The 13,603-nt window shown below is 44.1% G+C and overlaps 1 protein-coding gene across 1 annotated transcript in view; it reads left to right on the top strand.

Moving 5' to 3' along the window:
- GALNT14 (polypeptide N-acetylgalactosaminyltransferase 14) overlaps positions 1-13,603 on the top strand; it is a 531,963-nt gene that overhangs the window by 453,319 nt on the left and 65,041 nt on the right. Inside the window, exons 6-7 of the mRNA XM_073556362.1 lie at positions 11,962-12,083; positions 12,211-12,298. Coding sequence (XP_073412463.1) covers positions 11,962-12,083; positions 12,211-12,298 — 210 coding nt within the window. The remainder of the gene's footprint in view (positions 1-11,961; positions 12,084-12,210; positions 12,299-13,603) is intronic.

The following is a 13,603-nucleotide window of genomic DNA, read 5'->3' as shown; positions in this document are numbered from 1 at the left end:
AAACTAAAAAAAAAAGTATTTATCTCCATTTTCCCGTTAGGGTAAGGCTGTGTGCACACGCTGCGGATTAGGTGCGGATTCATCCGCGCGGATTTTGTAAAATCCGCAGGTGAAACCGCAGGTCAAAAGACCTGCGGTTTTCCCTGCAGATTGCTCTGCGGTTTTGTCCTGCGGTTTTTCATCTCCTCAATAGAGGAGATGGCAAACCGCAGGAGAATCCGCAGAAAGAATTGACATGTCAATTCTTTCTGCGGATTGAAAACCGCAGATAATCCGCGCGGAAAATTCCGCACCGTCTGCACTGCGGTTTTTGATTCCCATAGGGAATCATGGTACTGGGGTCCGCAGCAGCCAAAACCGCTGCGGAACCGCAGCAAAATCCGCAGCGTGTGCACACAGCCTTAGGGTTAGGACTAGGGTTAGGGCTAGGGTTAGGGCTAGGGTTAGGGTTAGGGTTAGGGCTAGGGTTAGGGCTAGGGTTAGGGCTAGGGTTAGGGCTAGGGCTAGGGTTAGGGCTAGGGTTAGGGCTAGGGTTAGGGCTAGGGTTAGGGCTCAGATTAGGGTTAGGGGTGTGTTGGGGTTAGGGTTGGAGTTATAATTGGGGGGGTTTCCACTGTTTGGGCACATCAGGGGCTCTCCAAATTCAACATGGCGTCTGATCTCAATTCCAGCCAATTCTGAGTTGAAAAAGTCAAATGGTGCTCCTTCCCTTCCAAGCTCTGCCATGCGCCCAAACAGTGTTTTACCCCCACATGTAGGGTATCAGCCTACTCAGGACAAATTGCAAAACAATTTTTGGGGTCCAATTTCTCCTGTTACCCTTAGGAAAATAAAAAATTGGGGGCAAAAATATCATTTTTGTGGAAAAAAATGATTTTTTTATTTTCACGTCCGAGTGTTATAAACTTCTGTGAAGCACATGGGGGTTCAAAGTGCTCACCACACATCTAGATAAGTTCCGTGTGGGGTCTAGTGTCCAAAATGGGGTCACTTGTGGGGAGTTTCAATAGTTTAGGTACATCAGGGGCTCTCCAAACGCACATGACACCCGCAGACCATTCCATCAAAGTCTGCATTCCAAAACGTCACTGCTTCCCTTCCGAGCCCCGACGTGTGTCCATACAGTAGTTTTCTCCCACATATGGGGTGTCAGCGTACTCAGGCCAAATTGGACAACAACTTTTGGGGTCCAATTTCTCCTGTTACCCTTGGGAAAATGAAAAAATTGGGGACTAATTGATCATGTTTCTGGAAAAAATACGATTTTTTTATTTTCATGCCCTGGCATTATAAACTTCTGTGAAGCCCTTGGGGGTTCAAAGTGCTCACCTCACATCTAGATAAGTTCCTTAGTGGGTCTAGTTTTCAAAATGGGGTCATTTGTGGGGGGTTTCCACTGTTTAGGTACATTAGGGGCTCTCCAAAGGCAACATGACACCCGCAGACCATTCCATCAAAGTCTGCATACCAAAACGTCACTACTTCCCTTCCGAGCCCCGACGTGTGCCCATACAGTAGTTTTCACCCACATATGGGGTGTCAGCGTACTCAGGACAAATTGGACAACAACTTTTGGGGTCCAATTTCTCCTGGTACCCTTGGGAAAATAAAAAAATGGTGACTAAAAGATCATGTTTGTGGAAAAAATACGAATTTTTTATTTTCACGCCCGGGCGTTATAAACTTCTGTGAAGCACTGGAGGGTTCAAAGTGCTCACCACACATCTATATAAGTTCCTTGGGGGGTCTAGTTTACAAAATGGTGTCATTTGTGGGGGGTTTCCACTGTTTAGATACATTAGGGGCTCTCCAAAGGCAACATGACACCCGCAGACCATTCCATCAAAGTCTGCATTCCAAAATGTCACTACTTCCCTTCCGAGCCCCGACGTGTGCCCATACAGTAGTTTTCTCCCACATATGGGGTATCAGCGTACTCAGGACAAATTGGACAACAACTTTTGGGGTCCAATTTCTCCTGGTACCCTTGGGAAAATAAAAAAATGGTGACTAAAAGATCATGTTTGTGGAAAAAATACGAATTATTTATTTTCACGCCCGGGCATTATAAACTTCTGTGAAGCACTGGGGGGTCAAAGTGCTCACCACACATCTAGATAAGTTCCTTAGGGGGTCTAGTTTCCAAAATGGTGTCATTTGTGGGGGGTTTCCACTGTTTTGGTACATCAGGAGTTTTCCAAACGCGACATGGTGTCCGATCTCAATTCCAGCCAAAAACGTCAAATGGCGCTGCTTCCCTTCCGAGCTCTGCCATGCGCCCAAATAGTGGTTTACCCCCACATGTGGGGTATCAGCGTACTCAGAACAAATTGCACAATAACTTTTATGATCCTGTTACCCTTGGAAAAATAAGAATTGAGGGTGAAAAGATCATTTTTGTGGAAAAAATATGATTTTTTAATTGTATGGCTTTATGTTATAAACTTCTGTGAAGCCCATGGGGGTTCAAAGTTCTCACCACACATCTAGATATGTTCCTTAGGGGGTCTAGTTTCCAAAATGGTGTCATTTGTGGGGGATTTCCACTGTTTTGGTACATCAGGGGTTTTCCAAACGCGACATGGTGTCCGATCTCAATTCCAGCCAAAAACGTCAAATGGCGCTGCTTCCCTTCCGAGCTCTGCCATGCGCCCAAATAGTGGTTTACCCCCACATGTGGGGTATCAGCGTACTCAGGACAAATTGCACAATAACTGTTAGGGTCCTGTTACCCTTGGAAAAATAAGAATTGAGGGTGAAAAGATCATTTTTGTGGAAAAAATATGATTTTTTAATTGTATGGCTGTATGTTATAAACTTCTGTGAAGCCCATGGGGGTTCAAAGTTCTCACCACATATCTAGATAAGTTCCTTGGGGGGTCTAGTTTCCAAAATGGGGTCACTTGTAGGGGGTTTCCACTGTTTAGGTACATCAGGGACTCTCCAAACGTGACATGGCGTCCGATCTGAATTCCAGCCAATTTTGCATTGAAAAAGTCAAACGGCGCTCCTTCCATTCTGAGCTCTGCCATGCGCCGAAACAGTCGTTCCCCCCCACAAATCAGGTATCAGCGTACTCAGGACAAATTGCACAATAACTTTTGCAGTCCAATTTCTCCTGTTACCCTTGGTAAAATAAAAAAAATTGAACCTGAAGTATTTTTTTTGTGAAAAAAAGTTAGATGTTCATTTCTTTTTAAATATTCAAAAAAATTCCTGTGACGCACCTAATGGGTTAATAAACTTCTTGAATGTGGTTTTGAGCACCTTAAGGGGTTCAAATTTTAGAATGGTGTCACTTTTGGGTATTTTCTATCATATAGACCCCTCAAAGTGGCTTCAAATGTGATGTGGTCCTAAAAATAAAATGGTGTTGTAAAAATGAGAAATCGCTGGTCAACTTTTAACCCTTATAACTTCCTAACAAAAAAAAATTTTGGTTCCAAAATTGTGCTGATGTAAAGTAAACATGTAGGAAATGTTACTTATCAAGTTTTTTGTGTGCCGTATCTCTGTGATTTAAGGGCATAAAAATTCAAAGTTGGAAAATTGTGAAATTTTCAAAATTTTTGCCAAATTTCCATTTTTTTCACAAATAAACGCAAGTTATTTGAATGAAATTTTACCACTAACATGAAGTACAATATGTCACGAGAAAACAATGTCAGAATCACCGGGATCGATGGAAGCGTTCCAGAGTTATGACCTCATAAAGGTACAGTGGTCAGAATTGTAAAAATTGGCCCGGTCATGAACGTGCAAACCACCCTTGGGGGTGAAGGGGTTAAAGAGAGATGATTGAGTCTGTCTTGTCCCATTTGACTCCTCAACTCATTTTTAATTCATTTAAGTTTTGAAAAGGATCTCTCACCTGTGCAGTCTGAAACCATCATGCATAAATACAGCTAGCTGAGCGCTGCGGTCCCCGTGTGGGAATTGACAGCCGTACGGACCGCAGCACTTGGTTTGCTGCGGGTCCGTACGGAAAACCCGCCACCATTCCACCACGTGTGGACATGGCCTAAAAAGACGTTGCACATAAGCTGTAGGCCTACGGCCAATAGGCACAAAATCGCCCAACGTGAACCTGGCCATAGGGGACGTGATGTGAGGACCTGAATGGGTTACGTTACATAATGCGTGCAGTGCACTGCTCACTGGTCCGAGGCTGTTCCTAAAGTCTGGGCACCCGGCACCCCTCTTGACCAAGGCCCCCCCTGCCCACCCCCCCATGCCCCCCACATCCACAAAAAGTAGGTGAGAGAAAGATGTGGTAGGCAACTAAGGGCTAAAACACGTGTGCCGGCGATCAAGGACGGAGGCCCAGATGTTATGCGGTGTACTCTTAGAGGGTAATCATCAATAGGCAGGAAATGTACATTCAGTTTATAATATTTAATGAGCAATCAACATAGGGCTAAAATACATGTATAACAAAGAGTGTTTTTCCCCACATCCACATGAGTCAGTCATGACATACCTCCGCCCCACCCTGCTGCGACTTACCCCCAAGTTCGGAGAGGTGAGGAACAGGCAGTGCTGCTGCTGCTGCAACACTGTCCACCAGGCACCAGAGAGTTCTTCTTCCTCCTGTGATACACGGCGTCGGCTGGGCTGTCAGTTGCCGGGCCCCACTGTATCTATGGACACAAACGAAGGGGAGGGAACACAGGAGCCGCTGCCAGAGTGTGAGTGGCCAGCGTCACTCTGATGCAGCCACGTGATGCCAGTTGCTGGCCGGAATGAGCGCGGACGCTGCGGAGAGAGGGGAGGAGGATCAGGTGACTGAGCCAGCCATTCAGCGCAGCGCAGCCGCCGACAATTGCCGCGACACGCGACTATTGGGGGAAGCCAAAATTGCGCTGCGGCGGCTCCGGATTGGCCCCTGGGCCCCCAAAAAGCCTTGGGCCCGGGGCAGCCGCCCCTATTAAGATCCGCCACTGCGCACTCCCCTTAGTCCTCCGTACAGTATAATGCACTCCCGATAGGCCTCTATATAGTATCATGCACTGCCCATAGGCCTATATACAGTATGATGCACTCCCCAAAGGCCTCTATATAGTATAATGCACCCCCCATATGTCTCTATATAGTATAACACACTACCCATAGGCCTCAATACAATATAATGCAATCCTCATAGGCCTCTATATAGTATATTGCACTCCTCATATACCTCCATATAGTATAACGCACTCCCCATAGTCCTCCATACAGTATAATGCACTCCCCATAGGCCACTCCCCCCAGCCCACAGGCCCCATAGCGGCCACGTGCCTCTGCCAGAGAGTAGACTCTACCTGGGTACAATGTCTCTGAAATAAGGATTCAGGGCATGCAGCAGACTGTGCAAAATGGTAACCCCAAAAGATGAAGAAAGATGTTTCCTCTACAAAGGCATCCTTTGGCAATTCCTGGTTTTGCTCAGTTGTAGATGGGCATGAATGACTGTATGGGCAGTCCTTTCTATATCTCCATCCATGAAAAGTTCTTGTGCCCGTTGGTCTACAAGAAGACACATTAATCCATACAGTCTTCATCATGTCATTCGGGAGCCTTGGAGTAGACTCTGTTACATAATTGGCTCTGATGATCTTATGGATAGACTTGGGTTTCCACCAGTTGGGCTTAAGGTCCACCAGTTGGGTCTCCCTCACAAATCAAACAACATCGCCATAGAATCAGGCAGTCTAGTTGTATCAGAGGTCGCTGTACCACTTGTCCTAGGTGAGCCCCCGCCACAGGGGAAGAAGCGAGACATTGGGCCTCCTGGTGGTGGAGCTTTCTACTCTGAGTCCTATGATATAATCACACCCCGAAGACGCTGTTGATATCTGGGGTGCCCGTCCCTCCATTGCTTACCTCCTTGTACATGATTTTTCGCTTCACTCTGTCCATTTTGGCCTCAATATAAGACTATTGTTCTGCAAGTTTCTAATGTGAGACCCTCAATGTTCTGACTGGGCCGTAGGATGGGACGGGCACATCGGTCCGCGTCTGCTCAGCCGGACTCTTGGGTATAAGTCGTCTCCTCATCTGAAATCATTGTTATTGGATCATCGTCTAATAGAATTTCTAGAAATGTCGTTTTTTCTTTTTGATATGAAGTGCGGACGTGTTAATTCTGGGAGAAAACACAATCTATTCATCTGCATAATGTATTCATAATTACATCGGAATATTCATGAGGCTTCATGGTGAATTCTTCTCTACGTCCTCCCACGTATATGAGACATCAGGCGCTGACATTACTGACCCGCCAGCGAGGAGAGCGCCATATCAATCAGGCTGTCACATGAGACATGCTTCATTCCTTGTATCCGGGACCCTCGAACTGTCGGCCATCTGTCCTCTTGCAACTGCTGATGGGTATCGGTATCTAACACTAATTAACCATTTCACTACCCTAGACCACCAGGGCTACAGGCATTAACCCCTCCAGTAGCCTAGACCACCAGGGATACAGACATTATCCCCTGCATGACTCTAGATCACCAGGGCTACAAGCATTAACTCCTCCACTACCCTAGACCACCAGGGATGCAAACATTAACCTCTCCTATACTCTTGACCACTAGTATTACAGGCATTAACCCTTCCATGACTCTAGGACACCAGGGATACAGATATTAACCCATGCATGACTCTAGACCACCAGAGATACAGTAATTAGCCCCTACATCAACAGGAATGCAGACATTAACCCCTGCATGACTCTAGACCATCAGGCATACAGACATTAACCCCTCCTATACCCTCGACCACTAGTAATGCAAGCATTAGTTCTTCCATGATTCTAGGCCATTAGGGATACAGATTTTAACCCCTGCATGACTGTAGACCACTAGAGCTAGATGCATTAACCTCTGCACAACTCTAGACCACCAGGGTTACAGGCATTGGCCCCTACAGCACCAGGAATACAACTATTAACCCCTGCATGACTCTAAACCACCATGGATACAGACATTAACTCCTCCACTACACTACACAACCAGGGTTATAGGCATTAACCATTCCAAAACTTTTGACTATCTACATGCAAGCATTAACCCATCTTATACCCTAGACAACTAGGCATGCAGGCATTAACCCTTCCACTAGTCAATACCACCAAAGATACATGCATTAACCCCTCCTATACCCTAGACCACTAGGGAAACAAACGTCAACCCGTTCACTAACCTAGAAGAGCAGTTAAGAGCAGTCAACAACTCAAGAGCATGACCAGTACCTAGACCACCAGAAAAATACACATTGACTCTTATCACATCCCAGACCACCAGGGAATTGTACATTTACCCTTCCTCTATCTTCGACCACGAGGGAAAGGAACACTAACCCCTCTATTAGTGTAGACCACCAGGTAAACAGACGCTAATCCGTAACTTCCCCACTTCACCAGGAAAGCGGGTATTACCGTATGAGCTACATAATCCTTCTTATTAACCATTTACCTGTATAGCCGTTTTATTCATGCTTTGTGTGGCGGTATAAACACATGTTTAGGAAATCCAATTCCCAGTACATCTTTTATTTATTTTTTTAATGAAAAATTGGGATCAAATCTCTGCATAAGAGAAAAAAAATATTCCTTAACACGTTCTCAAGGGTCCGGTGGCTGGTTGGGGTCCTCTAGGCTCATGGTCCTCATGCAGCCAACACCATGCTTAACTGGGACCCACCCTGAATCACTGCTGTCTAATGAGTTGTTTTTGATATTTTGCAAAACATTCCAGTATTATCCCAAATCCATCGTCACATCCATTAGATACACGACCTTGCGATCACGCGGGATCTGTACGTGCTCTTCGTCAGGCGCTGTTTATGATCTCCGGCGGATGGAGCATGCCGTGCACGTCACTTTTTCTGGGAATCCGATGTGCATTAGTTCCGTCTTGGCTGATTCCATCTTTGTTTTGAGCGAAGAAAGTTGGAAAGTAAGTTCCCGTGATGGCGGGAGATTGTGGCTATAGATGTGCAGTAAAGCGCGTCGGGGACTCTTTAACATTCATAGTCTGATCCTTCTCTGTGGAACAAGCTAAATTAGTTATCACAATGACGGAGGCCTCTCCTGGTCTTTCAGTTTTTGTTTTTTTTTGCTGCCAAGTGTCACTTTTACGGCTCCTGCTCTCTCGTGGAAGCGCGCGATTGTTCCAGGCTCCTGCGGTTTACACATTTATTGAAAATTTATGTTTCTGTTTTTTTTTGTTTTTTTTTGTGCCAGTAAAAAAAGACAACAATTATTTAGTGTTTGTTAAAAAAAAACAAAAACCCACAAACATGTAACATTTGATAAAATGTAGCATCGAGGCACAATCCAAAGGCGGCGATCGTTCCTTCTCGTTTCAGTGCCGAGATTCTTTTTTCCTCGCGCATTGTTGCTGCTCTTATCGCAGACGGTGACCGCAGTTGTTTCCTAAAATACTCTGTGCTGCTGCAGAGCCTCCAGCAAAATTTTGCAGCAAATACGCAACAAAATGTGCGACAAACCCGGATACAGATTCGTCACGGTCAGATTTTGCCGCGGATATTACCGGATGCGTTGCAAAGTGGAAAATCTGCAATAAATCTGATTTTTTTTTTCAAGCAGCGTAGATCTAATTTCATACTTTTTTCTCCTATTGTAAGATGCTCTTGATTTTCCTACCAGAAGATCCGTTCAGCCACCTGTACCCTTATCTTCACTAACATCACATGTGTCGTGTGGTCACTGCCTCCCGACAAGATCAACACACTCTTCTCCTGCTGCTTTAATCCCCGTGATCTGATTGGCTGCAAGATGTTCAGTCCATTTCATATAACAGGTGAAAAATGCTGCTCAGATGAAAGAAAATCTGCGCCAATCCCTTGGGCAAAATGTGTCTTTGATCACTTTGGAAGAAAGGAAACGGTAGAGATTCTGCCTCAACAATGCCGCCACATGGAGGTAAATAACCCGCCATATAGTGTCCATATATTATTGTTTCCCAAAAGAAATCTCTTCGGGTGCCGACTGGCGAGTACCCCTGTACCCATAATAAAATCCGGATCAGGCTCCATATTTATAAGGAACAGAGAATATTTACGCCTCACCAGTAATAATATTTGCGGTTTTACGTTCTTGTACGCAGCAGTGTCCGGGTCGGGGTCGTATTTCCTAACATTATGCCGTTTACATAGTAAATCTGCATTACAAATGGTTTGGCTGAAAGCGCTGAATTTCTTCTTCCATGAATCCTGCTGAGACCCCGGAGAACATCGGCAAAGTGTAAGTATCGCCTGTGAACTCTCCGAGCCCGGAATCTCAAATTTGCTTTTATGATCTGGCGCACGTTATGTCTCGTCGTTCTCCAGTCACGTCTTCAAAAGACAACATGATGCATACAGAGCAGGAGGACGCCTGCGGTAAATACGCGGGCGGCGCGGGGGTCTCATTCTTGGGATGCAGTAATCTTCCAGAGCCTCTGCAGAGAAATCCATGTTACAAGATGTTAGGTCTTCAGATTGGCACTGGCGGGGTCAACATATCCCAAGGGGGTTGTACAGGATCAGAAAATCACAGTTTCTATTTTTTTTCTTTTATAAAAACAGTGCCTCTCCTCTCTGCAGGTTTTTTGTGGTATTGCAGCTCAGCTGTAAGTCAAGCCACATTATACTGAAATTCAAGTCTTCAGCGTTGCCGTACATCTCCCGCCACCAACTTGCTGCACAGCTCCATTCAGGTTTTTAGGGTTGCCTATGTGGCTACAGATGGCTGCATAGTTGGGTGACGAGGAGCCGAGTTGTGTCCCTGTGCTGAAAAAAAAAAAGTGAAGGGGCCTGTCACGGGGTCCTTCTCCGATACCACACAATCAGCAGAGCGAGGGAAGGGTGAACAATTCCAAGACCTTTATTACAGGCAAAATTAGAAGGTCCATAAACAATCCAAAACACTGAGGATACAATAGTCCAGAACAAGAATGTAGTCCAGTAACAGGATAAAATGTCCAGGGAGATGAGAGTCCAAAACTCTAGCACCAGAGGATAAAATGGGTCCTTCTCTCTGAAGTGCAGTCTTTACATGATCCACTCCAAACAGGAACTGACTTGACCAGCTCCTGTTCTCCCCACCCCCTTCCTTGTGTCCAGGAGTAGTCAAACAGGTTGGGGCGGTTTCCAGGCCTCCCAGAGGAGAACAATGGAGCCTTGGGGATTAAAGAACTACAGGGGATCATCAAGAGACAGATACAGTCAGGCTATAGACATACAAGAAAAACACTATGAAAATAAGTGAAATACAAATATACACAAAATGATATCCACATAGCCTATCACACCATCATAGGGCCACAATGGTAAGTGAACTATGAACCCTTAAGTCACAGGATTAGTAAAGTTCCATAGATGTGTCATCACTTTCCGAGTCCAGAATACCCCTTAATGAAAAGCATCACAGGGGTCTTATGTAGGCATGGAAGGAGGGAGGCTGGTGGATCCTCTGCTGTTTGACGTTCCCTTGACCTCAGTGAAGTCTGACCGCCCCACTTTCACTTCCAATTCTTAACAGATAAGCTGCTAATTGCTTTAAAAAGAGACGTGATCCTTGGGGGCGGGTCCTCTATGTAAATTAGACCAGCCCCTGAGGTTCTCTACTATCTAGTAAATGTAGTGATTGCATAAAGATAATGTTTGATCTAAATATCAGATTTTCGGTACCTCCAGGATGATTTCCATCAGTGACTGGAGGGGTTTGGAGGAATAATAAAGAAAATTGTGCTTAAAAAATGGCTTTGTCCAAGCCAAAAGCATAACATAGCAGTGTGCATAAGCCCTAATGGAAATTCTCCATCCTTCTCCTTCCTGATGAACCTTCTAATACTTTGCACTGTTTTTATGTTAGTGTTAAATGTTCTGCCCCCTACTGGCCACTGGAGAAATCCACATCTCCACCCCCTCTCAGCTTTTTCATCTCTGGAGTAAATACATTTTATTTTGCCAACCTGTCTTCATAATCTGTCCTCACACCTCATATTCTTTTGGTTATGACTTTGAATCCTCTCCAGTTGTCTTACCGCTGCCCAAATCTGGACAGATTACACAAAATGTGGTCATGTCAGAACTCTGTGCAGGAGTTAAGTAAAACTTTCCTCTCCAGAAGCCACGTTTTTCCTAACACAGGGCAATAACATGTTGGCTTTAGAGGCAGCAGACTGGCACTGAGAACTATCATTTACCGTATTTTTCAGGCTACCAGACAAAATTTTTCCCCAAAATTTGGAAGCAAAATGGTGGTGCGTCTTATAGTCTGAAAAAAAAATAGGAGGAGTGGCGGACGTGAAGTAGGGTCACAGGAGGAAGGGTCTCTGCTGTAGGGAGCTGGTGATGGCCAGAGTGGGGTGATGCTGTGGGCCCTGGCCTGGAAGGAAGCGGTGTACTGGCGGTGCGAGGCAGGAGCCATTAATCTCCTGGCGGTAGGCTTCAGGAAAATGTCAGCGGTTTGTACTAGGAGCCGAGTCCCCGCTGCGCACATTCATCTCTTGGTGGAGGGCCGAGATCTCAATCTGCCATTTTCTTGAAGCCCACCACTGGGAGATCAATGTACACAGTGGGGAGTCTGCTCCTACCTTGCACCGCTGACATTTTCCTGAAGCCGACCGCCAGAAGATCAATGGCCCCTGCCTCACGCTGCCGTGACACCCCCTCTTCCCAGTTCAGGGCCGGCAGGATCGCCTCATTCCAGCGGTGACCCTGCTCCATCACCACCGCCCTCTCACCTCCCCAGTAAGCAAAATTTGGACTATAAGACAGACTCCCGTTTTCACATAAAAAATTATTTTTTTCCCTCTTTTCCATCTCTGTATTTGGGGTGAGTCTTATGGTCTGAAAATAATGGCACTTTATCAACAATCCCTTTCCCTCTACATTTTGCCTAATGACTAATATTTTCACTCTTTCTTTAAATGTATGACCACAGTGACCACATTTATTTGTTCTAAGCAGGTTTGATACGGTCTCGAGTGAGAGGAGCGGAGCTAGCGAAGGCCAGAGTGCTCACCTTCCTAGACAGTCACTGTGAAGTCAATAAGGACTGGCTCCCTCCACTGCTGAAAAGAGTGAAAGAGGTGAGAAATTCCCCCGACTGAGGGGAAGAACGATGGAAAGGAAATGCAAAAATGTAAAAGAAAATGTACTTAGCTACCAAAAAATGAGGAGGACGCAGATATTTACTATATATGTATGTGTTCTCAGGAGCCGACTCGTGTTGTGAGTCCTGTGATCGACATCATCAACCTGGACACATTTGCATATATTGCTGCATCTTCAGATCTCAGAGGAGGTGAGAGACAGTGTCACACATTTCTGAATGCTACTTTTTATCTCCATAAGGTGGAAGTATTAGTTATATTCTTGTACATAGGAGCAGTATTATAGTAGTTATATTCTTGTATATAGGGGCAGTATTATAGTAGTTATATTCTTGTACATAGAAGCAGTATTATAGTAGTTATATTCTTGTACATAGGGGCAGTATTATAGTAGTTATATTCTTGCACATATGGGGCAGTATTATAGTAGTTATATTCTTGTACATAGGGGCAGTATTATAGTAGTTATATTCTTGTACATAGGGGCAGTATTATAGTAGTTATATTCTTGTACATAACATAGGAGCAGTATTATTGTAGTTATATTCTTGTACATAGGGGGAGTATTATAGTAGTTATATTCTTGTACAGAGGAGCGGTATTATAGTAGTTATATTCTTGTACATAGGAGCAGTATTATAGTAGTTATATTCTTGTACATAGGGGGCAGTATTATAGTAGTTATATTCTTGTATATAGGGGCAGTATTATAGTAGTTATATTCTTGTATATATGGGCAATATTATAGTAGTTATATTCTTGTACATAGGGGCAGTATTATAGTAGTTATATTCTTGTAAATAGGAGCAGTATTATAGTAGTTATATTCCTGTACATAGGGGCAGTATTATAGTAGTTATATTCTTGTACATAGGAGCAGTATTATAGTAGTTTTATTCTTGTACATAGGAGAAGTATTATAGTATTTATATTCTTTTACATAGGGGGGGCAGTATTATAGTAGTTATATTCTTGTACATAGGGGGCAGTATTATAGTAGTTATATTCTTGCACATAGGGGGCAGTATTATAGTAGTTATATTCTTGAACATAGGGGCAGTATTATAGTAGTTATATTCTTGTATATAGGGGCAGTATTATAGTAGTTATATTCTTGTATATATGGGCAGTATTATAGTAGTTATATTCTTGTACATAGGAGCAGTATTATAGTAGTTATATTCTTGTACATAGGGGGGCAGTATTATAGTATTTATATTCTTGTACATAGGGGGGCAGTATTATAGTAGTTATATTCTTGCACATAGGGGCAGTATTATAGTAGTTATATTCTTGAACATAGGGGCAGTATTATAGTAGTTATATTCTTGTATATAGGGGCAGTATTATAGTAGTTATATTCTTGTATATATGGGCAGTATTATAGTAGTTATATTCTTGTACATAGGGGGCAATTTTTATTGTAAAAACCAAACAAATACAAATAACATTCCTCCAATAATGCAAAACTGAATTCACTAGGATTGTACATACAT

This window comes from Dendrobates tinctorius, unplaced genomic scaffold (genome assembly GCF_039654945.1).
Source record: "Dendrobates tinctorius isolate UK_male_01 unplaced genomic scaffold, ASM3965494v1 ptg000232l, whole genome shotgun sequence".
Taxonomy (NCBI): domain Eukaryota; kingdom Metazoa; phylum Chordata; class Amphibia; order Anura; family Dendrobatidae; genus Dendrobates; species Dendrobates tinctorius.
This window is presented reverse-complemented; position numbering and strand designations above follow the sequence as displayed.